Below are 26,612 nucleotides of genomic sequence, written 5' to 3' on the forward strand. Positions count from 1 at the left end.
ATGACACCCTACTCCGTACCTAGTGCCTTACTTTTGTCCAGAGCCCTATGGCTGCCCAATGTTCTGTCCCAAATGGCGCCCTACCCTATGTAGTGCACTACTTTTGATCAGAGCCCTAGTCAAAAGTAGTGTACTATGTAGGGGAGATGGTGCCAATTGAGACATAGATTAAGACTGATCAGACACCAGTCTAGTACATGCTACAAAGCCCCCCTATCTGGCTCCTCTATCTATCTGCATACATTTACATCCGACTGATGCTAATTCTGCCAGTAATCTGATCCTAGATCAGCTTATACCAATCCCGGTTAACACCAATTACCTCAGCACCCAGCCACACGCCTAACAAGACTTTTGGTAGTTCAGAGAATGCGTCCCAAATGACACCCTATTCCATAGTGCACTACTTTTGACAAGAGCCCTATGGGTACTGGCCAAAAGCAGAGCACTACACAGGAAATAGGGTGCCATTTGGGACATAGACTGAAGTCTTGGGGGTTTTCCGGCTATGTTTGCTGAGCAAGTCAGGAAGGAAACCAGCCAGGCTGACGGTATCTACAATATCGTCTCCTAGTCCAGATAATGTGTTCCTAGGTGATTTGGAAAAACCCTGCCAGCCAGCCATATGTTTGCAAATATTTCTCTATCAATTTGAGCGTGGATAAAATAATTGTTGTTTCCACTGGCAGGAGAGAAAAAAAGAATTTCACACAGACCCATCTACAGTAGCTATAAGCTTCAGAACAAAAACAATTTCTGCAGTCAGATTGTAGATTCATGGTCGGAAAGTGTAATAAAATAGAGATGTCAAGACATATCTCTAATCAGTACATCTAACAGCTACTGGCAAATCACAAACTGATGTATTGTTTCTATTTCATCAACCAAGCAGGCTACCAAAAGTAGCAGGACATAAAACGCCCTCTCCAGTCTGATCAGTGGTGCAGACATCCCGACATGGTTGGAATCTGTGTGGACATATTGAGCCACGCTGATCAAGACAGAGAAACCCATTGTGGCGGGAATAGATGAGGAGAATAAGAGAGATGAGAGAGACAGACAGAGAGAGAGAGGGAAAGAGTGAGTGTGTTTGTGCCTGTGCATATGAGTGAGAGCGAGAGAGAGAGAGGGAAAAAAATCTAAAAAAAGATTGATCGAGAGAGAGACAGAGAAAAGGAGTGCGAGAGGTGTGTCGTACCTTCCAGGACGGTGAGTTTGGCGCTGGTGTTGATCTCTCCCACACTGTTGATGGCAGTACACTCATAGATGGCCTCGTCCCTGTGGGTCCTCAGGGGCTGGATACGCAGGACGGACCCTGAGCCGTCATCAAACTCTATCACCTGAACACACGGATGGGGAGAGGAGATAAAAGGCATTACAATCAGACCTATGGTTGTCCTGTGACTAAGATTCAAATCTAAACTGATTTAAACAGTCATCTTAGCACGGGCATCCCTTTGATCGCTATTTCATCAATACATACAGGACCACCAGAGCACTGTAGAGCTCACTGAGCCAAGGGAACACTCCTGGTTGGATCACTGGCAGGGGGACTAATATAGGGGTAAGAACTTGTACTTACTAGCTAGGCGGGACTGAGGAACTGGGTTTATAACAAGAGTACAGTATATGCTCCAATTCTACCGTCTGCACAAGCAGACAGAAAAGGCATACCTGACCAAACTCAAACTCTATTAAGCCATCTCAAATAGAGACTACTCTTTTCTGATCTCAATTGCAAAGGACCCTCCGACATTGCATGACCTTGTTGCTGCCCTATGCTCCACAGGCAGGGAGCTAAGAGGAGTAGGTAAGTATGATCTGATACAATCACCCGATTAGAGAGAAATCTGTTGTATGAAATTATGACCCTGAGTGGACAGCAGGTATTTCAGGAAGGCCTTTCAGGAAGCCAGCCTTTAGGGGGGGTAAAAAATTAGAGGTCACAGGTCAAGGGAGGGAGTCTCCTAAACGTCCTTCCACTGCAGTGGGAAGTGTCTGACCCAACCATCCACATGAGAGGACGAGAACATTCCAGAACATTCTTTACTCCAATGACTGGATCTGTATCAGTCGAGCACACCTAGGTTCAAATAGTATCTGACATTTTCAATCACTTTGAGCGTTCACTTGAGCCTGCCTAGAGTGACAGATAGGCTGGGTTTTCACTGAAGGGGCTATTCCCTTTGTTCCATTATTCATAACTCCAAATTCATTATATATACACTACCATTCAAAAGTTTGGGGTCACTTAGAAATGTCATAGTTTTTGAAGGAAAATAAAAAATGTTGATCATTAAAATAACATCAAATTGATCAGAAATACAGTGTAGATATTGTTAATGTTGTAAATGACTATTGTAGCTGGAAAAGGCAGATTTTTTTAATGGAATATCTACATATGCGTAGAGGCCCATTATCAGCAACCTTCACTCCTGTGTTCCAAAGGCACGTTATGTTAGCTAATCCAAGTTGAAATTTTAAAAGGCTAATTGATCATTAGAAAACCCTTTTGCAATTATGTTAGCACAGCTGAAAACTGTCGTGCTGATTAAAGAAGCAATAAAACTGGCCATCTTTAGACTAGTTTAGAATCTGGAGCATCAGCATTTGTGGGTTTGATTACAGGCTAGAAAGAGGAGTGGGAGGCCCCGGTGCACAACTGAGCAAGAGGACAAGTACATTAGAGTGTCTAGTTTGAGAAACAGATGCCTCACACGTCCTCGACTGGCATCTTGTTTCAGGAAAATTAGCGTATGTCGCGTTTTACTACTTCCCAGGAGAGCCATTTGAACGTAAACTTTTTTTGAATATCAAAATGCGTTTTTTGGCAGAAATGCTTCTTGAACATGTGAACTTTCATGTGCCTTAATAACAAACTTGTATGCCATCTGTAAATACGAATACAGCTGTTAAATTACGAGCCTAGTTGGTTTAGCCACAGAAAAAGCCATGATTGGTTGAGATAATGAGTGGACTGGACATGCCGAAAGATGAGTTCGGATTGGTCTGCCGTGTAGCGCGGATCTGTCTATTTGAGCTGGTCAGTATATGTAGGTAATCCTGTTTAACGCAGCTTTAAAAAAAATATATATATGTAAAAAAAAAAATAAAAAAAAAATACATATATATATATATATATATATATCGTATTAGAATTGCATAAGTGTTGCTCTCCACTTTCTGGAGGACCAAGTTTTGAAATCAGTGGAATTAGAGCATGATGGCTAAGGAGATGGAGAAAACACCTGTCTCCGGATTACATCTTCAAACTAAGGGCAACCATGGCATCTGTGACAGAGAGGAGCATCCATCCATGTATAGGGGTAAGATAGTCTAACTAGCTAAAAAAAATTTTTAGCAACCTGGTTGGTTAGCTGCCTGCAGATTCATGCAGGGTAGTAAGGTCATGAGCTGGGATTATGGTTAATTGTTTGTTTAGCTAGCTATCTACGTCTTAACAAAATATTCCACTATGCAAGTATCCATTTCAATAGAATGTTCATGATTTCACTGCAACAGCCGTGGATAGACGTAGCTTGTATATTCGCTCTAGCTATCTACTCTGATTTCAGAGCACTCTCGTCTGAGTGTGCCAGAATGCAGAATAACAGACAAATTTACAAATGCTCGACACACATTGAATATGACCGGTGTCAGTAAACGTTGGCAAAAAAGTGTAAATTGTTGCCAGCAGCACAGTTGCTGTCACCAATGCTCTGGATAACATAAAAACAGCCTAACCAGCTATGGCGAGTAAAATGATCAGTGTGAGCTGTTGTCACATTTGTGTCTGGGAGTAGATAGCAAGCTAGCCAACGTTAGCCAGTTAGTATGGGTGCTTGACTGTTGTTGATAGGACAGAACGCTCGGATCAATCCTTAAAGAGATGGCTGGGGCTAAAGCTTAGAATGGTGTGAACGATACTGAATTGGGTGAAGACAAAGAAGAGCTCTCCAGTAGGTGTACCAAAACATTCAAAGGCCATTTTCTCAAAAGTGAGGTTTTGAGTGAGGTTTACAAGTTTATCAACTTTAAAAGCAGAATTACTTTCCCATTGTTCCTCAACTGTAGTGTATGATCATGGTTGGGTAGATTACTTTCTAAATGTATGTCACGACTTCCGCCGAAGTTGGTGCCTCTCCTTGTTCGGGCGGCGTTCGGCGGTCGACGTCACCGGCTTTCTAGCCTCCACCGATCTACATTTCTTTTTCCATCTGTATTGTTCACACCTGGTTCCCATTACGTTTTAATTATTTCCCTATTTTACCCTCTGGAGCCATCATGGTTTTGTGTGTGTTTATTGTTGTCTCGTTAATGTGATTCTGGATTTTCGTTCTCATTGTTGGAAGATTGATTTTGAGTAAAATTACTATTAATACTCATCTCTGTGTCCTGCGCCTGACTCCGCCTTACCCACGTCACCTAGACTCTGACAATGTAATCCGTTACAGTTACTAGTTGCCTCTCCAAAATTGTAATCAGTAACGTAACTTTTGGATTACCCAAACTCAATAACGTAATCTTATTACATTCATTTACTTTTAGATTACTTTCCCCTTAAGGGACATTAGACGATGACACAAATATATATGTTACCAATTGAATGACCTCTATTACAGAAGAAATCAATGGTGAAGTTTACATAGCTTGCCATATATAGATTTTAAATTGTTCTTTTTGGGTTGGTTATCGAGGCTTCTTCTAACCCATCGCTTTCTACCCATATAATAATACGATTAAATGATATCTTTACATTAAAAACCAAAGTCTATCAGAACCAAAGTCTATCAGAATTCCTGTCATTCCAATTAATGTTACACCCTTGGTCTTCAAAAAAAGGAATTGGAAATATGGAAGTATATATTTAAACAAATTGTTATACCTGAGCATAACCCCAAACTAAGGATTTATTAGCCAGCCCTACTCTGTTGTTTATGATTTTGTTGTCATGGCAGACTGATTGGGCTCATTGTTTCGAGTTGAAAAAATGCTATTTACATATGAAAAATGAACGCAATTTACTATAGGCCTATCGTTTACCTTTTTGTTGGTGACACTGGTATCTTGATAATATGCAGCTGTTTAAAGGGCAAATCCACAGATTAAACGATTACAAAATGGTCAGCATCCTGGAGTCGCCTCTTCACTGTTGACGTTTAGACTGATGTTTTGCAGGTACTATTTAATGAAGCTGCCAGTTGAGGGCTTGTGAGGAGTCTGTTTCATAAACTAGACACTCTAATGTACTTGTCCTCTTGCTCAGTTGTGCACCGGGGGCCTCCCACTCCTTTCTTTTCTGGTTAGAGCCAGTTTGCGCTGTTCTGTGAAGGGAGTAGTACACAGCGTTGTACGAGAGCTTCAGTTTCTTGGCAATTGCTCACATGGAATAGCCTTTATTTCTCTGAACAAGAATAGTCTGACAAGTTTCAGAAGAAAGTCTCTGTTTCTGGACATTTTGAGCCTTTATTCATACCCACAAATGCTGATGCTCCAGATACTTAGTCTAAAGAAGACCAGTTGTATTGCTTCTTTAATCAAAACAACAGTTTTCAGCTGTGCTAACATAATTTCAAAAGGGTTTTCTAATGATCAATTAGCCTTTTAAATTGCTAAACTTAGATTAGCTAACACAACATACTATTTAAACACAGGAGTGATGGTTGCTGATAATGGGCCTCTGTACGCCTTTGTAGATATTCCATAAAAAAATCAGCTGTTTCCAGCTACAATAGTCATTTACAACATTAACAATGTCTACACTGTATTTCTGGTCAATTTGATGTCATTTTAATGGACAAAAAAAGGAGCTTTTCTTTCAAAAACAAGGACATTTCTAAATGACCCCAAACTTTCGAACAGTAGCGTAAACTGTCTCTGTATCAGAACATTTAGATTTGTATTTTGTTGCATTGGCCTATTTATTTTCTGCAACAGCACACTCATCACTTATTGTAAGCAAGCTAGTGCCAGTGACTCCTAGTAGGCTACTAACTAAAGACGAGATTAGTGAAATCGGGAAACGTGTAGCTATCAGCTGATCATAGCAAATGATGTTAGCTATGCTGTCAAAAACTTTTTTTTCGCTTGATTTGAATTTGTTGCTGCGGACATCTGCCTCTTACAAGCAAACACTTGACCCTTTCTCTGTCCATAACAGCGAGAGACACACATCACAGGTCCAACTTAAAAGTAGTTTACCAGTGTTCAAAACCGTACAGTACAGAGCACTGCATGCAGAAGTCAGGTGAGTGCGTGCTTGAGGCGGGAGGGAGGGGGAATTTAAGATTCAAGATCAATTAAATGAGCTAGTTTGAGGTCTAATTTGTTCTTTTTTTATATATTTTTTTTTAAGAAACAAGAAATAAAATAAAGTATTCCAAATAGCTGAGTCCCCTTTTTGCCCTCCTTTCTCATAACAAGGCAAAAGGGCAGATACTCGAGCACTGGTTGAGTCCGATCTGTGCACATGCCTGCTAGTCGGTCTGTCTCTCTGCCAGTCTGCCAGTCTGCCTGCCTGCCTTTCTGCCTGTATGTGTACCTGCCTGTCTGTGTACCTATCTTGTCTGAGCAGGGTGGCGTACCTCCGCATTGCTTCAGGTGCTTCTTTGGTGGAATAAAAGGCAGACAGAGCGAGAGAGGGAGGTGGTCACTTAACTGACAACTGAAACAGACAGACATACTCCATGTGGTTGAGTGCTGCTTTGAAACAAGGATGTGGGTATGCCCATAGAATAAAAATGAATCTGGTAATGTAATTAGGAAAGGTATACAATGTCTGCTTGGGGTTCCTACAGTTTCTCAACCTTCTCCGTACGGGCAAGCTAATCCATTCTCATTTACGGGTGAGGATTAGCTATGTAGCTAAAATCTGGTGTACATAATTTTTGTCAAATTAAATAAATAAAATACATTAGTAGACCATGTACCTCAAAGCGCTGAGAGCTGACTTTCTTGCCCTTCTTCATCCAAGTGATGCGTGGCTTGGGATCGCCCACCGCCTGGCATACGAAGGATGCCACGCCTCCCGAAATACCTGTCTGGTCATCTGGAGACTTGATGAAACTGGGCATGCCTGGGAGAGAGGAAGAGGACATCCAATGTCAATCAATCAAAAAACTTCCTAGCAGGATGCAACCTCCGAGAGGAGGCCAATACTCTGCTGACTGAACCGGGTAGGTTAGGAATACGTACAGTAGGTCTTCACATACAGTAGGACCATGAAGACCAGACCAAAAGCAAGAGAAAGACAACACCAACACAGGAGCATACAGCTCTGGGCAGGTTACAGGGCATTCACATTTTCCTACCAGTTGATGTTCAGACAGTAACAATGTGTTTTCAAAATCTGATACCAAACTGCCTGCAGCCAAATCAAGTCAAAAAAGTCTGCGAGCAAAAAACAGTCCAGTGCTGTACTGTCGTTCCTGTCTTGTATTGTGTTGTTGCCGTAATTCCAGTGCCTGTAAGTCTCACTCTCATTAATAGTCATACAAAATTAGCAGATACTACTCTCCCTTTTCATGCCTGAACAAACCAGCCCTATGTGCCCTGGTCAAAAGTATTGCACTAAATACAGAATAGATTTTCATTTAGGATAGGATTCCCTAAACGCTGTTCTTGGCCCTCCTCTGGTTTCACGTTTTGGTTTTTGCCTTAGCACTACACAGCTGATTCAAATAATCAATGCTTGATAATGAGTTGGTTATTTGAATCAGCTGTGCAGTGTTATGGCAAAAACTTCTAGTGTCAAGAGTTAAATTAACACTCTAAATCATTAAATGAACCCTATTGGTGTAAAAGAATCCCAGTGTTGGTGTTAATAACCAGAGTTCAACCAAAACCATGCCTGTCATTATCATATTTCCCAGCATGATCTATTGCAGGTTGATTTTTAGTATTGTTGTTTCAATATCCATGTTTTTGCATATACATTCATTGATTGATTGATTACTCTTATGCTACTCAGACATACATTACATAAATTTTTCAAAACAATGCCATCTGTTAGTTGGACTTTTTGCACCCGTTACTGAAATGATTGTTCAAGTTCAGATGTTTAAGGTTGTCTCATATAGTACTGTTCCCGACCCTGGGAATCAATCTAAGTGGAGGTTGAGCGTTCAATTTGCCTGCTGGGGGGCAAGGATACCCCCAGCTCTGCTAAAACCATTGACAACTGCGTGAATTGATGGTCATATAATCACATCCTAAAGAGCGTAATCAGAACTACACATTTCTGATTATTCCATGGAAAAAAATATCACATATTTAGCGCCATCATCAGAGTTATACAGCACGTATGCTTTTCATGATCAGTAAACATCAATTGATCATGTAATTTCAGATAGATAAGGGTAGCCTGACGATATCTCAATATTGGCCACCATTAATTGGATATTTGAGTGATATAAAATAAAAGTGAACTATACCTGAAAAGTACGATTGGTTAAAGTTAATTTCCCATCCTTTGTGGGCTCTGCCTGTCAAGCAGCAGAAGGGCACATTTTCCGATGTACTGTTAACTGATAATGTTTACTTCGCAAGCTACTTATAGAAATGTTGTACAGTTGGCTAAACATAGTAGCAACTAGACCAAATGTATTTTTGTCGTAGGCCTACCTAGAGAAGTTAGCTTACATTGTCCCCTTTTCAACATTGTTTTTAAGAGTGTTTAATAATCACAATTGCAGCTGACAGACATGATATCTACGCTACATTGATTGATGGACCTCGTCAAATTGGCTAGCTAGCTAATAACAGATCACGTCAATATGGCTAGTTACAAGCTAACTTTCAGGGGATAAACTAAATGGCTACATCCAAATATTGTTTGATTTGCTTGCCAGCTACACTGAATGTACAAATTATTTGGAACATCTGCTCTTTCCATGACATAGACTGACCAGGTGAATGCAATGATCCCTTGTTAATGTCACCAGTTAAATCCACTTCAATCAGTGTAGATGAAGGAGAAGATACAGGTAAAACGTTTTTTTAAAGCCTTGAGACAATTGAGACATGGATTGTGTATGTGCCATTCAGAGTGTGAATGGGCAAGACAAAAGATTTAAGGGCCTTTGAACAGGGTATGGCAGTAGGTGCAAGCACACTCGTTGGAGTGTGTCAAGAACTGCCGCGCTGCTAGGTTTTTCATTTTCGACACCTTGTAGATTCCATGCTCCGACGAATCGAGGCTGATCTGAGGGCAAAAGAGGATGCAACTCAATACTAGAAAGGCGTTCCTAATGTGACTTTCAGGCCAGATGGGGCCTGTAAACTATGAGTTTCAGGCCAATATATTAGGGTAAAACTAGACCCTCAAAAGAAGGCCTTTTGAAATATGTATTGTATTGTCTTAAAACATTTCTGGTTTGGGATTTTTGTATGGTTATTCAAAGAACCACCACATTCATGGTTCTTTAGAGACCCTAAAATGGTTCCCAAATGGCATCACTCTCAAGAACCTTATTTAGTTCCATTTTTTTTTATGAGTGTGTAGTAATCTGCCTGTTGTTCTCTAGCTTGTGTGTGTGTGTGCTCCTAGCAGTAGATGCATTATGCAGAGCTATGCCTGCCCTTGGCCTGTTTTCATAGAGCAGGAGGGCTGTGTACTCTATGTCAGTGTCTCTATGTTAGGGTGCAGTTACAGAAAGCGTCCCAAATGGCACCCTATTCCCTTAATAGTGCACTACTTTTGATCAGGGCCTCGTCAAAAGTACTGAATTATTAAGGGAATAGGGTTACACTTAGGACACAGCCACAGTATTTGTAGGATGACGAAAGGGCACAGAGGGTAAATAAAATGTGGTGTGTGGGCGCTAGATGTAGGGAGTAGTGAGACATAGCCGACTGTAGTGTAGCTACCACCCTTCTTTCTCTCTTTTTCCCCTCCCGCCATCCCTCCCTTTTATCCTGCCCCAAAAGATCCTCCTGGCGTCAGCGTTTCTCCTAAACTGAGCGTTTATGTCACCGCTGTAACTCTGACAGAGACCCTAAGTGAGCGTTGAGCTCTCCTCGCCGCTCTGTGCTGTCCTGTGATGATGTAATGGTGGCCATGTTCCGCTCTGTGGACTCTACGTCCCAAATGGCACCCCATTCCCTACATAGTGCAATACCTTTGACCAGGGCCCCCTATCTCCTATGTGTAGCGCAAAGGTAATGCACTATATAAGGAATAGGCTGCCATTTGGGACACACCCTGTGATGATACCTTAGCAGGCTCCTTTCCCTGCCATTATTGTTCCTCGCCTGTGGTTTGTGGCTGCTCTTCATACAACACATCCCACAAGGTATTATGTGAGAGACCGAGCTGGGCCACCCAGAGGCACACACACACACACACACACACACACACACGTGAAACAATATTGTGAGTTGAGTCATTCATAGCACATAGCACCTCTTCTCACTTTAAGTGGATACAGCTGAAGACAGTGGCAATATCCGAAACCCATAATAGCATACTACATACTTAAACTACATATTATGTACTCATCGTCGCATACTATTTAGCACGTACCATTTAGTAAAAAGTATGCAGTGTACCACAACCGCAATGCAGTAGCGGCTCCTGACAGGCTGAGTAGGTTGGACTGGGCCGAGTGCGGGTGGATTCTTCCAAATTCAACAGACATGCATCGCATTAACCATACATGTCCAATTTGATACATTTTCTAAACTCTGAATAGAATAGGAACGGAGCAGGGTTGGGGAGTAACGGATTACAAAAAAACGGTAACTGTAATCTGTTATGTTACCAGCTAAAATATTGTAATCAGATTACAGATACTTTTTCAAAACTAGATGATTACATCGAGTATTACTTTTACATTCAGAAAGGATGTTTGCGAGCAACAAAATATTTGATACTTCTCTGTTTACTCAATGACATTCAAATCAGCATCGAAAAAAGGTGCAAGTTTAAGTTTGTTCCAAGTCAGAGACCACTATGATGACACACCAAATGTGTTTGATGGATCACGGGAAAAGAGCAGGAATAGTCTTTTGTAGGCTACAGTTCTTAGCTATGTCTTCCAATTGTGCGACTGCTGTCGGCATCCAAAGATTATCCAACACAAATAAACGCTTGGAAGTAAGGATGACAGTAGTGGTGTAGCCTATGGCGGCGATACAGATATCACTTATTATTGATATCTACTTAGCGCATTGATGTGAATCACACTGCTGCTCTCTCATTTAGTTATTTGCACCTTACGGATTGAGGTTGTTGTGGATGGCTGTTTACAAATCTAAATGTGAATTTGAACCCAATAATGGTTAAATTCAAAAAGTTTAAGCTGCCTATCAATCATTGTTTTTGAAACCAGTGGACAGCCAGTGAAAAATGCGCTCTTGCAACAGCTGCATAGTGCAGATCCAAGCCTAGGGAATAAAAGTGGATATTTTATTGCTCAATCGAAATCATGCTGATAAAAAAAATCAATAGGCCTAATGGACACATACTCAAACAGTTTTGATAGACTTAAAAGGTGCAATCTGTAGATGCTAAATCCATTTTTGGACTACTATTATATATATACTACAGTTCAAAAGTTTGGGGTCACTTAGAAATGTCATTGTTTTTCATTTCCAATCCATTGAATTTACGACAGGTGGACTACAATCAACTTGTATAAACATCTCAAGGATGATCAATGGAAACAGGATGCTCCTTAGCTCAATTTCGAGTCTCATAGCAAAGGGTCTGAATACTTAAGTTATTTCTGTTTTTATATTTAATACATTTGCTTTGTCATTATGGGGTATTGTGTGTAGATTGCAGAGGATTTTTTTTTATCCATTTGAGAATGAGGCTGTAACGTAACAAAATGTGTAAAAAGTCAAGGGGTTTCAATACTTTCCGAAGCCACTGTATTTATTAGTGAAACCAAAGAGCTGTAACATATACACATTCAATCAAATAGCCTAGGACATAGACCAAAACTTTTCAAATGTTCAAATCAAAAGGCTATTGCACAGAAAAACGTGGATAGTCGGGTGCATCGAAAATTCAGAACCGCTGGACCATAATGACATCAAAATTACTGCTGCTTGATCCATAAATTAAATAACTAAATAGGTAGCCTAGACTGCAAAACTAAAACAATCCATATGTTCAAATCAAAAGGCCTGATTAACATGGCATCAATAACACAGTCACATCCTGAATCCCCATTGCAGATACGTTCAGAAATAAAAGATGGTTTAGTATTTTGTTTAAAAGCTCTGACGAAGGCTAAGAGAACTAGAAACACTCTGCCATGAGAAAACAGAAATCCACTTTGGATAGAAAAACATTAATTTTTTCAAAGATGTAGCCTACGATGCAATACTTGGGATCATTTTAAGGAGAACGAAACTGACTTAGCTTACATTTGTACAACGCCATATGTAACAGTATAGCTTCTCGCCCCTACCTGGGCTCGAACCAGGGACCCTCTGCACACATCGACAATAGCTACCCCCGAAACATCGTTACTTATTACTCCACAAACGCCGCGGCCCTTGCAGAGCAAGGGGAACAACTACTTCAAGGTCTCAGAGCGAGTGACGTCACCGATTGAAACGCTATTAGTACGCACCCCGCTAACTAGCTAGCCATTGCACATAGAAGATTTGCTATTCGGTATCTTCCCAATTATATAGCCTAGCTTTTTTGTTTGGCTGCTTGAAGAGAACTAGGCCCTATCACTCACAGCCCACCTCTTCCAAACCATTGTGGAAAAGTGTGCATCAAATTCTACTAGATGAAGAGCTAAAATTAGTATAACATCCAGGCATTTAAACCACACTTGATTTTCAAAAATTCACATACTCGATTTTCACGTACTGACAATGCGTCATGCGCGATTGTGTTCTTTCCTGTAATTTGTTTTCTTTTTCGATAGCGCATCCCCATATCCAATTGAACAGCCGTTGTCAAAGCCAAAAAAGATTATGACATCCAGGAATTTAAGGTATACTATATTTTTGAAATGGTGCATACTATTAACCTTTATTTATTCGCACACTCAAACGGTCTACTATTTAGGACGCAAGTATTTATTGTAGGTAAATTGTCTCCATTAATAATGGCTGTCAATACTAGTTTAACTCACATTGTTTAACCAAGCGGCACACATATACTTTATATCATACTGTATATTGGAACTATACTAAGCCCTAAACCCACCCTGTTAGAGCTATGGCAAATCCCATGAAGTGAAATATAATTCCTATCCCCGCCATCATCATCATAGACAACACTCCATACCTAACCGTTGTCTCTAATAGGGTGCTGCGTGTATACAGCACAGTGAGTGGTATCCATAAGGAGGGATATGCTATTGCACATCATACACACACAGACAATACAGTGGAAGAAAGAATTACACCCTCCTTAGACACAGCCATGCTGATAATGCAGCCACAACGCTCTCTCTCTTGCCTTCTCGAGGCTCATATAATGAGAGATATATGCCTTCTGTTCGACAGTGAATTGTTTCATCTTAATCTAATTGAGAAAGCGACAATGTCTTTTGATAAACCTGCAACACTGAGAGAACTACAGTAATACCATGACATAAGCATGCTCTATGGTGGTAATTAAAAATTGGATGTAATAAATGTATCACTAGTCACTTTAAACAATGCCACTTTATATAATGTTTACATACCCTACATTACTCATCTCATATGTATATACTGTACTCTTTACCATCTACTGCATCTTGCCTATGCTGTTCGGCCATCGCTCATCCATATATTTATATATTGCTGCACGGTTGGAACTAGAAGCGCAAGCATTTCGCTACACTCGCATTAACATCTGCTAACCAGGTGTATGTGACCAATAAAATTTGATTTGATTTGCTCATTTGCTTGTCCACCACCATGGGCAATAGTGTGTAATTCCGCTGGGGAACCGAGTTTTACACTTCCGCCTCCATGAAACAAGACTAAAAGAAACAAGAACACAGCCCAGTCTCTGGGGGAGAGTTGCAGACTAAGGGACAGGATATACCACTGTCTGTCGGTCTGCCAGCTACCTCCACTCTTATATCTGTCCTCAAATAAAAACATCTGCAGGGTTGAATCAATATTTTTTGACTGGCACAGTGTCACAACAACAACAACTTCAAAATGGCTGTCTAGGAGTGGTCCTATTAGGTAGTATAGAAAGAGAAGGAAAGTGATGTGACCGGGGATGGGAGGGGGCAGTATTCAGGAGGACAAGGTTGCCTTTTAAAATACAATGTAAGAGGAAAAGAGAGCAGAGAAAGACATGAAGAGCGAGAGAGAGAAAGAGTGTGAGCAAGCAAGAGAGAGAGAAGAGAGTCACAGCGACGGTGACGTAGGTTCTCAATCTGAGGGATGCGATGGGGGACAGAGGTTGAGTTCACACCATTATTTAGCTATTTATTTCGTATGGTCACAACAGCCTGACCCCTGGGTCATGACATTCTAAATGTAAAACGTGTCTGCTTTCCCTCTCCTTCAGCCCCACGCTTATATGACTGACAGCTGTGAATTCTCTCTACCACATTCACATGTGACCCTGTGACTATGCTGAATGTCTTCTTTTTTTAGAAAGAGGGAGAACGAGAGAGAGAGGTGAGAGAAGAGATACACTCTTACAAAAAAGGGTTCCAAAGAGGTTCTTTGTGTAGGGATAGGGTTCTACCAATAACTGTTTTATTGCAGGGATATTTTCAGAATTGTTTGTTTTACTGTTATATCTGTTGTTTTGCATTGATTGGTTGATACATTTTATGCTACACAAAGATAAATAACCTACCGTTTTCTAAACTAATCCAATCTGTTAGTAGTTGGATTTATTGGCCCCGTTACTGAGATGGTTGTTCCTGTTTTGATGATTGAGGTAGTCTCAGTATTCAATCTTCCCTACCCGGCAGTCATTCTGAATGCAGATTGGGGGTGATTAACAATTCTAGAGAGAGAGAGATAGGTGAGCGAGAGAGAGAGAGAGAGGTGAGAGAGAGGGAAAGAGGGAAAGAGGTGTGTGTGTGTGAGAGAGAGAGAGAGAGAGAGAGTAGATGGTGAGAGAGAGAGGAGATACAGAGAGCTGAGAGAGAGAGAGAGGTAGGTAGGTGAGAAAGATTTGAGTGAGAGGCTGGTGAGAGAGAGAGAAAGAGAGAGAGAGCGACAGAGAGGAGATAGAGGTGAGATAGAGAGATTTGAGAGAGAGAGGAGAGAGAGAAAGCTGCAAGAGAGAGGAGAGAGAGGAGATAGAAAGAGAGAGAGAGAAAGAGCCAAATTACGTTGTTCCTCAAAAGAACAGACATGGAATCAACCACACATTCACAGCCCAGTAAGCTGTACAACATCAGAAATTCATACAGATGGGCCAAAACCAGCACAGAAGAATACCAAAAAGCAACCTGTAACCAAAATATCCAAACACTTAAATAACTTTCTGGATAGCACATTCACTCACAGTAAAGAAGGCATCAATCTAGCAGTAAAAACATCAACTATATATTCAGGGAAACGGCAAAAGAAGCACAACTGAAATTGATAAAAAAACGAAAGAAAAAAGACCACAGATGACAACTGGTTTGATGCAGATTGTAAAATTATAAAGAAAAAACTTAGAACACTATCCAACCAAAAGCACGGAGGCACAAATAATGATGAATTACGCCTTCATTACTGTGAGACTTTAAAACTCTATAAACGTACACTCAGAACCAAAAAAGCACAGTACAACAGCAAGCAGCTGACACTAATTGAGGAAAAATTGGAAAAAACTAAAAAAATTGAAACAAGAGGAATTAGCGATACAAAATGGTGACATATGGACAACCCATTTTAAAACACTCTACAACACCTTTCAAATTGACACAAACGCAGAGCAATGCCGAATTCATGAGAAGTTGAATGGATTAGAAAAAGCTACAAAGGACAATCAAAATCCATTGGACTACCCGATTACTGACCAGGAGCTCTATAAGAAACTTCATGCCCTCAAATGTAAAAAAGCATGCGGACCTGATGGCATCCTAAATGAGATGCTCAAACTCACTAGTGCAACATTTTAATTGGCTATATTAAAACTGTTTAATTTGATCCTGAGTGTAGGTTATTTCCCTGACATCTGGAATCATGGACTCATAACCCCAATTTTTAAAAGAACGGAGACAAATTTGACCTTAACAATTACAGAGACATTTGTGTGAACAGTAACCTGGGGAAGGTTTTCTGTAGTATTATAAATGTAAGAGTTCTAAACTTCCTTAATAAGCACCATGTCTTGATTAAAAGCCAAATTGGATTTATACCAAAACATCGCACGACTGATCCTATTTACACCCTACACACCCTCATAGATAAACATGTACACCAAAATAATACCAAAATATATGCTTGCTTTATCGACTTCCAAAAAGCATTTGATTCTATTTGGCATACAGGACTGTTCTACAACGTTATTGAAAGTGGTGTAGGTGGTAAAACATACGATAGAATTAAATCAATGTATACTGGCAATACGTGCAGCATTAAAATTGGCAAGAAAATAACAGAATTCTTTAAGCAGGGGCGGGGCCTTCGCCAGGGTTGCAATCTGAGCCCTACACTCTTCAATATTTACATAAACGAATTGGCCACTATTCTAGAAACATCCTCAGGCCCTGGTGTTAGTCTCCACAATTCAGAGGTTAAATCCTTACTCTTCGCAGATGATCTATGCCTGCTGTCACCCACAGCACATGGCCTACAGCAGAGCCTGGACCTGCTAGAGCAGTACTGCCAGACCTGGGCCCTGCAGTAAACCCCAAAAATACTAAAATAATTACTTTCCAGAGAAGATCCAGATCTCAGGGAATTAGACCAAAGTTATCAATTGGTACAAAATATATAGAGTACTGCACACACTACAATGACTTAGGTTTAAAAATAAGCTCAACTGGACACCTTAATGAGGCAGTGAATGAACTGAGAGAGAAAGCACACAGCATTTTACACCATTAAAAAACAAATTCAAATTGGAATACCTATTCAAATTTGGCTAAAACGAATTAAATGTGTCATTGAACCAATTGCACTTCATGGCATCGAGGTGTGGGGTCCACTTAAAACAAGATTTCACCAAATGGGACAAACACCGCATTGAAACCCTGCATGCAGAGTTCTATAAGATTCTCCTACATGTCCACAAACAATGCATGCAGGGCAGAATTGGGCCAATATCCACTAATTAAAAAAACTCAAAAAAGAGCAATTAAGTTTTGGAAACATCTAAAATATAATTACCAAGCCCTGCAATGCCAAGAGCTGAGCAAAGAAAAGAGTCACCTCATCTAGCTGGTCCTGGGGCTGAGTTCACTAACCTGTTCTACTGACACACTGAAGCCTCAGGACCAGAACATCCAATCAGATTAAAACAAATTACAACACAACCAAAACAAAACTACATTGCTTATTGGGAAACACAAGCATAAGCACAAAGCAAAATGCAATGCTATCTGGCCCTAAATCGACAGTACACCATGGCAAACTATTTGACCATAGTTACTGATAAAAACCATAGAAAAACCTTGACAAAGTACAGGCTCAGTGAGCACAGCCTTGCCATTGAGAAGGGTAGACACTGGAAAACCTGGCTCCCTGGAGAGGAAAGGCTGTGCAACCACCGCATAACAGCAGAACCTGAGACAGAGCTGCATTTCCTGAAAAAAATTCTAAAATATAAAACAATTAGAGAGTCTCATTTCCCCAAATTTGAAACCCTTATTCAAGGTTTCAAAGACTTCTCTGATGAGAATAGGCTACCCGTCCTGTTGGGGGAGGACGAAGAGAGCTGTGGGTTGGCAGCGCACTACATTGCTGCCTGCCATAAGATGAGGGACAGTGTCTGACAGACCAATCAACTTGCACATGTCCTCTACAGTGTGCTTACTGTTATTGTTCAATGTATGGTTATTTTGACCCTTGGTTATCCTGTCTGGGCTAGGGGGCAGTATTGTCACGGCCGGATGAAAAACGTACCCAATTTAAACAGGTTACTACTCTGGCTCAAAAACTATAATATGCATATTATTAGTAGAGTTGGATAGAAAACACTCTGAAGTTTCTAAAACTGTTTGAATGGTGTCTGTGAGTATAACAGAACTCATATGGCAGGCAAAAACCTGAGAAAAAATCCAACCAGGAAGTGGATTGTAGTTTTTCAAGACTGGGCCTATTCAGTATACAGTGACTTAGGGTTAAATTTGCACTTCCTAAGGCTTCCACTAGATGTCAACAGTCTTTAGAACATGTTTCAGGCTTTTGCAGTCAACAGAGAGCGAACAAGACCTCCTGGAGTCTGATGACCGAGAGAATGACAGGCCACAATTACGCGCAATCACGTGAGGAGGTAGCTGTGTTCCAAAACATTTTTCAAGACATTGCAATCGTCCGATTGGAATATTATTGAAGTTCTAAGTTAAAAAGGCCCTAAAGATTGATGTTTTACAACGTTTGACATGTTTCAACGAACGTAAATATAACTTTTTGTCGTGAAATTTTCAGCGCGCTTCCTACATTTGGAGTAGCTTACTGAACGCGCAAACAACAAGGAGTTATTTGGACATAAATTATGGACTTTGTCGAACAAAACAACATTTATTGTGGACCTGGGATCCCTGGAAGTGCCTTCTGATGAAGATCATCAAAGGTAAGTGAATATTTCTAATGCTATTTATGATTTTAGATGACTCCAAAATGGCGGGTATCTGTATTGCCTGGTGTATTTTTCTGAGCGCAGTACTCAGATTATTGCAAAGTGTGCTTTCCCCATGAAGCTTTTTTGAAATCTGTCACAGTGGTTGCATAAAGGAGATGTTCATTTATAATTCTTTGAACTAACAGTTTAATATTTTATCAACGTTTATGATGAGTATTTTTGTAAATTGTTGTGCTGATTCACCGTAGGTATTGGAGGCAAAATATTTTCTGAACGTCACGCGCCAATGTAAAATGCTGTTTTTGGATATAAATATCAACTTTATCGAACAAAACATACATGTATTGTGTAACATAATGTCCTAGGAGTGTCATCTGATGAAGATCATCAAAGGTTAGTGCTTCATTTTGCTGTGTTTTGGGTTTTATTGACACATGTCCTTGCTTGGAAAATGTCTGTGTGATTATTTTTGTCTATGTACTCTCCTAACATAATCTAATGTTTTGCTTTTTTAAATCGGACAATGTGGTTACATCAAGGAGACGTGTATCTTTAAAATGGTGTAAAATAGTCGTATGTTTGAGAAAGTTGAATTATGACATTTTGTTGTTTTTCAATTTGCCGCCCTGATATTTCACTGGCTGTGTCCCGCAGGTGGGACGCTACCGTCCCACCTAGCCCATATAAGTTATTGTTGTTACTGTTGTCCCGTTGACAATTTTGATTCTTATTATTTTCATATTGTAAATATCCAAAGTAAGTTTTGGCAATATGTACATTGTTACATCATGCCAATAAAGCTAATTGAGAGAGAGAGAGAGAGAGAGAGAGAGAGAGAGAGAGAGAGAGAGAGAGAGAGAGAGAGAGAGAGAGAGAGAGAGAGAGAGAGAGAGAGAGAGAGAGAGAGAGAGAGAGAGAGAGAGAGAGAGAGAGAGAGAGAGAGAGAGAGAGAGAGAAGAGAGAGAGAGAGAGAGAGAGAGAGAGAGAGGTTTTGCCTCCTATATACATTCTTCAAGGATGGGCCACTTCCAGTTAAAGGGGAGAAAAACTGTGTACATATTGAAGGTAAAACAATTGATCATGCCTACAATGTTTCATAACACATTATGTGTTCAGATCCGTGTAAGGGGTTTGCGAGCTCGCCATGCATATTGAGTGCACAGGGGCCGCTGTCTCCAAAGTAATAAATACTTAATCGTATGATCACCATTTAATCATAAATAGATTCAATTTGAGCTTAAACACGATTCACCTTCTCAGTAAAACGCCATTTATCGATCCTGTATTTCTGGGAGTTTCTGTCTGGATTCAGTCAGTAGTGTAGCCTTTATCAGAAGTCAGAGTTAAGCTGTCTAACTGATTGCATTAGTGGCAGATGCTTGGTGCAAGGCATATGTTTGTTAAAATGGCAGCCAGATTTGGAGGATTTGGTGTCAATTCCACGTATTAGGAATAGAATACAATTCAACTCCCTCTCCACATTTTAACGACTAGCTACACACAAACTATTCCAAAGTACAGTGGCACCCAACATAATAATCCCTTCTTTAGAATATATAATCAGACAGATGGAAAAGTCGAGTGATAATCTGGATTTTGTAAAGATCAGGCGGATCTCTAGCACATCCACAACGACCAAACGGAATGGATCGACATAAAAGCTCCCCAATATGACTGCCAGCCTAAAACACACACTGCTGTCTGAGGACCCCTCAGGGTTGGCCTGGGCAGAGTGGTACACTTCTTGTTCCAGAGTACTCACAGCCAATGACCTTTGAACCTGAACTCATGGGGGTGTAGTATAAACAGACAGTACAGTAGCCCAAGCTGCATGCGTTCACAGTCCTGTATTGCTCAGTTGGTAAGCCTGTAGCACAAACAACGCCAAGGTTATGGGTTCAATTCCCGCAGGGGTCACAGTCACATGTACTAAAAATGATTCATGTTTAGAAAGCTTTATGGTTCTAACAATGTACAGTATGCACTAACTATACTGTAAGTCACTTTGGATAGAACCGTCTGCTAAATGGCTTACTGTATCTTCTACAGGAGCCAGGAGGCAGACAGACTGTTCCATTGGCATGCAGTGCATCTAGAGAAGCTGTTATAGCAAGAGCCCGGCAATAAAACCAAATGAGGCAAGGAAACATTGTGTTTTGTGCTCCCTGCGGAGAGGACGCATCTTAGGACATTATCTAGGACGATGGTAGCTCTGCTCAGTCTTGTGTAATATCCTTATGCAGTGGGAAAGAGGTGTAGCTACTGTACTCACTGTGTCACACACACACACACACACACACACACACACACACACACACACACACACACACACCTACCTTGTAGAGGTACCTTAGGGATTGGGTGTGATAGCAGACAGATCTCTTCACACCACAGTCAGCACACACAGAGGGTGTCCCAAATGGCTCCCTATAAAGCACTACCTTTGATTAGACGGAGCAGTGGTGGAGTGGAAGCAGAAGGGAGAGAAAGAGAAGGACAGCTGGGAGTTTGAGTGCAGCTGGGAGGCTTTCCTTACATCTGGAGCCATTAGCTCTCTATCCTACAGCCTTGGAACAACAGAGAGAGAGGGGGGGGTAGAGAAAGGATGAGGGCTGCCTGCTTCCCTGCAGCGCATCACCAGAAAATACCCCTGCATCAAAAATAACACAACACCCACAGAGAGCTTTCCAGAACAGAGTGAATACTGAATATACCCGAACAGCCATTACTCTGCATTTACACAGAGCTAAGTTAACATGGCCTGCATCCAAATGGTACCCTACACTCTAAAAAATGCTGGGTTAAAAACAACCCAATTTGGGTAATTATTGGAAAGATCACAATGTTGGGTTATTTTACCCAGCCAGTTGGATCACTTAGTTGGGTTGCTGGGTTATTGATGCTGGGTTATTTAGCTAGCACCAAGACATATTAGAATACTGGAGGCGTGGCATCAATTGGGGCGTGGCTTTCAGGTAGTTATTTTTAACCACCCGTGATAGTAAATGTCATTCCTGTACATCTGTTCTGTTGTATAGTTATGACATGTCAAGGTTGAACATGGATATTTATGTAGTTTCAGTGAGGCTTATAGGATTGTATGAGTTTCCTGAAACTCAATGCAAATCCAATTTTTGGGATAGATATCATCTCATTATAATATGTAATAAATAATCCTAACATTCTGGAAGAATTTGTACAATGCAAAAATTAAGGAACCATAACATTGTCAGTATGTGAATTTAACATGATGAACAGGAATGGCATTTAATCTAACGGGAAGCCAATACGATCCATCTAAAAGCCACACGCCTAATAAGCCACTCCTCCTGAAAATAACACTAAGGATTACGTAAAAAAAAAGACCCAGCTGCTATGTCAACCCAGCATGAAAATAATAAAATACCCAACTGATGGTTAAACTAACCCATGTTTGGGAAATCCCAACATGTTGGGTTATTCATTCTTCCCAACTGGCTGTTTCAAAATAACTCAGTGTGTGTTCTGTTCAATATTTACCCAGCGCTTTTAACCCAGCATTAGGGAGCCATTTGCTGAATAAGCGAGTGGAGGCAAAACTGCAGCAGACCGGACAGCAATCAAGAAGTCAGACCCAGCTACCAATTCTTCACTCAGTGAATACTATTAACAGGCAATTTGGAGCTAGGAATCAATACACACACTGGAGTCCAACCAATCTGTTCCCATTAATAATGGATCCAGACACTTACATGTAGACTCTCATTTAGACCCTTACTGTAATATGTATTTGTCTGGTAGGATTGTAGGTGATTGGAGTGGGGCAATACATTGTGTTAATGTGGTTTGTTGCACTATTAGCAACACATATTATTATACTGTACAGCGAAAATGAATTATGAAACATATATTTAGTAAAAAAATATTTTTTAAATACACACTCAAGCTTTTTCTTAGCTACTGAATCTGGTGGATAAATGTGCCTAGGAGATGGCAATGTTTCAAATATTCCTAGTTTGTGGAAAACTAGCTAACAGGGAAAAAATGGCTATGTAGCTAACTTGATTCTTCTTACATGTTCCACTAAAGAGTTAGTTTCCTTTCAACATTCAACAGCTCATAATTTAAACGTTACCTAACCTATGACCTGACCCATCATCGTATGTATTACTGCCCCCCAGTTGCAAGAAGTGACATGCCAAAAAAACACAAAGAACCTCTACAACGCAAATGGCTCCTAGCATGCTTTCTGTCCCTAACACTAAAACTAAAACTAAAACTGAAACAAAATAATGTACAAATGAAATGGAAATACTTTTATAGAAATAAAACTTTAAAAAGCTAGCAAATCAGGTTTTTAAAAGTAACTGAAACTAAACTGGATTACAAATTAAAATCGAAGAGAAATACAAAGTTATATAAAAACACAAAACTATAATAACCTTGCAGTACAGTACTGTTAATATCATTCTTTACTTCCAGTTTATTTATTTAGACTAATTTGAAATTGTTTCTTGGTTATTGTAAGGGTCAATACTTTTACTGGGAAAACCCATCGAATTCTGCAACATTAAAAATGTTAGCCTTATGTTCTAGAACTCTAGTTTCTATGTTGGTTCAGAAATCTGCCATCTCACCAAAACACCAACTACTTATCACTGTAGCCTTTCATCTAAACCTCCCCTGGCTATAGTGAATAATTGCTAGAATAAACCGTATTCGTTATGAGCTCATTGCTTCATGGGTGGTTTAGCTAGAATGAGCAGCGTGTTTTCTTCATCTAATTACTTCCATAAATTCAAGCAATTGTACACGAGAGGGCATGCAAAAAAAAATTTTTGCACTACTGTGCTGAAACAGAAAATAAGATGCCCATTTTTATGTTACAGGCTTACTCATGCTAAACAGGTTTTTTAGTATGGCTTAAAACACGTCTCAACTAATCACAATTGTTGTTTTGACCAACCTGTTGTAGAAGATGGCATCATGAACAGTAGGGACAGAACAGGACATTGGCCTTCAGGGGATGGCTGCAGCTCGGAGTCTGTCCTGCTCTTAACAAAAATGGTGGCGTTCTCAATTGACCCAGGCATATAAGAGGAAAATAGAAAAACTGTGGACAGTGGCCTTCAGCAGGCCATCTCTGCAGCTCTGTTCTACTCTGGTCTGCTCTTCTATGTACACAATGGTGATGCTCTGACATGACTCAGAGACATAAGAGGAAACATGGGTACGTAAAGGTTAGGTTCTACAAAGCAAATAACTCCTATAGAAAACCAGATATGCCAAACCACAGCCGTTGTTGTTGAGCCATTGATTGACAGAAGGCAGGAAGAGAAATCCCCTGGTCCAACGTGACTCTATCTCTCCACCAAACATACTGTATATATGACAGTATGTTTGATGAGGAATGCCCGAGTACAAATTGGCTGCTCTGAATTACCCGAGTGTGTGCTACAAATTGGTGGTTGTGCAGGCATCAGTTAATTCCTTTGCAGTGCAATGCTCTGAGACCTAGTGAAAAATGCTATCCAATGCACAGTCAGGACCCAATTAAAAGCGGACAGGACACTTCCCGATCACATCAAGTGAGCACCGCAATTTTAGGTGGGTGGGACTTATCCTGGGCCTAGAGTAAGATGACATCATCTACTTTATGTTTTTCTTTTTAAAAATATTTTCCTAATCCCAAGCATGACTCAAAGTTCTGCTACATGTTTTCAAGGACATATAGAGGATAACTAGATGGGTTTGGATCCTTCAGCACGTTACAACAACACACTACAATTTGTCCACTTCCCATTTCCCAGAACAAAACAGTGCTCATCTCTTTCTCTTTCTTCCAGAGAAAATAAATAATTCAACACGAGGAGAGAGTCCTTCCCGAGATAAACCCCATGTGAAATTACCTTCCTTTATACCCCGTTGTGAAGTGCATTAAAGTAATGGTCCTCTCCAAACGGACTTTCGTCCCAAATAGCACCCTATTCCCTTTACAGTGCACTACTTTTGACCAGAGCCCTATGGGGCAGTGGTCAAAAGAAGTGCACTAAAATGGGAATAGGGTGCTATTTGTGACACACTTTACCAGGGTTTCCAATTCCCCAGCTATTCATGCTGGCTACTCTCCACATCGCCATGAATAGACATTATAGAAATGTTATCGATATTGCTGGCTGGCAAATTCGTATTAATTGTGAAATGTTCTCTCGTGTGGATGACTGCCGTGATGATTGTCAGGTAAAAGCGCGTCGATAATGTTTGGGCAAGTAGAAAAAACACTTAGCCAGCCAGCGAACAGACACAAACATTATTACATGAAATACTATGCCTAAAAAATATTGTGAAAATTAACTTGTATCATAAGTCTGATGATATCCTATTGCTATTGTAGCATTGTTCTCAGAGATATGAATCATAATGTATGGTTTAGGCTTTCAGTGTAATTGCTCTTATAAAAGCAGCAGCCTATCAGGATTATATCTAAGACTCAGAACAATAGACAGTTAAACAATGAAAAATTACAAGGGCTCTTATTTCAGTACTAAAAGGGTAACTCTCACAGTGTATATTGCCTCAAGGCGTAATTTCTACTGGCACTTGAGAAGTCAGGAAACTACCACCTAGTACTGTAAGGGCAGGACTCACAAGATGGCCCCTATCTACTAAAATTCTAATTTGGTATTGCCAACTACTTTAAAACATTTTTCATTGGCAAGATTAGCAAACTTAGGCATGACATGCCAGGAACAAATGCTAAACCTACACATCCAAGTATAACTGGCCAAATTATGAAAAACAAGCATTGTAAATGGACTTCCATAAATTGAGGAAGAGTTGAAAAAAATATTGTTGTCTATCAACAATGACAAGCCACCTGTGTCTGACTTGGATGGAAAATTACTGAGGATGATAGCGGACAACATTGCCACTCACATATGCCATCTCTTCAATCTTACAAAAAAGTGTGTGCCCTCAGGCCTAGAAGGAAGCAAAAGTCATTCCGCTACCCAAGAATAGTAAAGCACCCTTTACTGGCTCAAATAGCTGACCAATCAGCCTGTTACCAATCCTTGGTAAACTTTTGGAAAAAAATGTGTTTGACTAGATACAATGCTATTTTACAGTAAATAAATGAACAATAATACGCCTATAGGGAAGGGCATTCAACACGCAAGGCAATTATACAAATGACGGATGATTGGCTGAGAGAAAGTGATAATAAATAGATGGTGGGAGCTATTTTGTTAGACTTCCCTGTGACTTTTGACATAATCGATCATAGAATGCTGCTGGAATTTTTTTTATAAGTTATGGTTTAACATCCCCTGCTATACCGAGGATTGAGAGTTACCTGTATAACAGAACACAGAGGGTGTTCTTTACTGGTAGCCTCTCCATCATAATCCAGGTAGAATCAGGCATTTCCAGGGCAGCTGTCTTGGCCCCTTACTTTTTCCAATCTTTACGAATGACTTGCCACTAGCTCTGAGTAAAGCCTGTGTGTGTCTATGTATGCGGATGACGCAACACTATACACGTCAGCTACTGTACTACAGCAAGTGAAATCACTGCAACACTTAACAAAGAGCTGCAGTCAGTTTCAGAACAGGTGGCAAGAAATAAGTTAGTCCTACATATTTCAAAAACAAAAAACATTGTATTTGGGACAAATCATTCACTAAATCATAAACCTCAACTAAATATTGTCATGAATAATGGGGAAATTGAACTGGTTGAGGAGATTAAACTGATTGGAGTAACCCTGGATTGTAAACTGTTATGGTCAAAACATATTGATGCAGCAGTGGCTAAGATGGGGAGAGGTATGTCCGTAATAAAGCGCTGCTCTGCCTTTTAAACAACAATATTAACAATGGCCTATAGGCCCTCGTTTTGTCGCACCTGGACTATTGCCCAGTCAGGTGCCATAAAGATGGACTAGGGAAAATTACAACTGGCC

At 40.3% G+C, this 26,612-nt stretch overlaps 1 protein-coding gene across 8 annotated transcripts in view; it reads right to left on the minus strand.

Annotated features, from left to right (window-relative positions):
* Positions 1–26,612, minus strand: part of LOC106584181 (receptor-type tyrosine-protein phosphatase F) — a 424,555-nt gene that overhangs the window by 218,279 nt on the left and 179,664 nt on the right. For all 8 annotated transcript variants that reach the window (XM_045706049.2, XM_082967931.1, XM_045706048.2 and 5 more), the window contains exons 3-4: positions 6,930–7,075; positions 1,199–1,340 (exon numbers count right to left, since the gene is read on the minus strand). In XM_045706049.2, coding sequence (XP_045562005.1) covers positions 1,199–1,340; positions 6,930–7,075 — 288 coding nt within the window. The remainder of the gene's footprint in view (positions 1–1,198; positions 1,341–6,929; positions 7,076–26,612) is intronic.

Source organism: Salmo salar, chromosome 23 (genome assembly GCF_965601325.2).
Source record: "Salmo salar chromosome 23, fSalSal1, whole genome shotgun sequence".
NCBI lineage: Eukaryota > Metazoa > Chordata > Actinopteri > Salmoniformes > Salmonidae > Salmo > Salmo salar.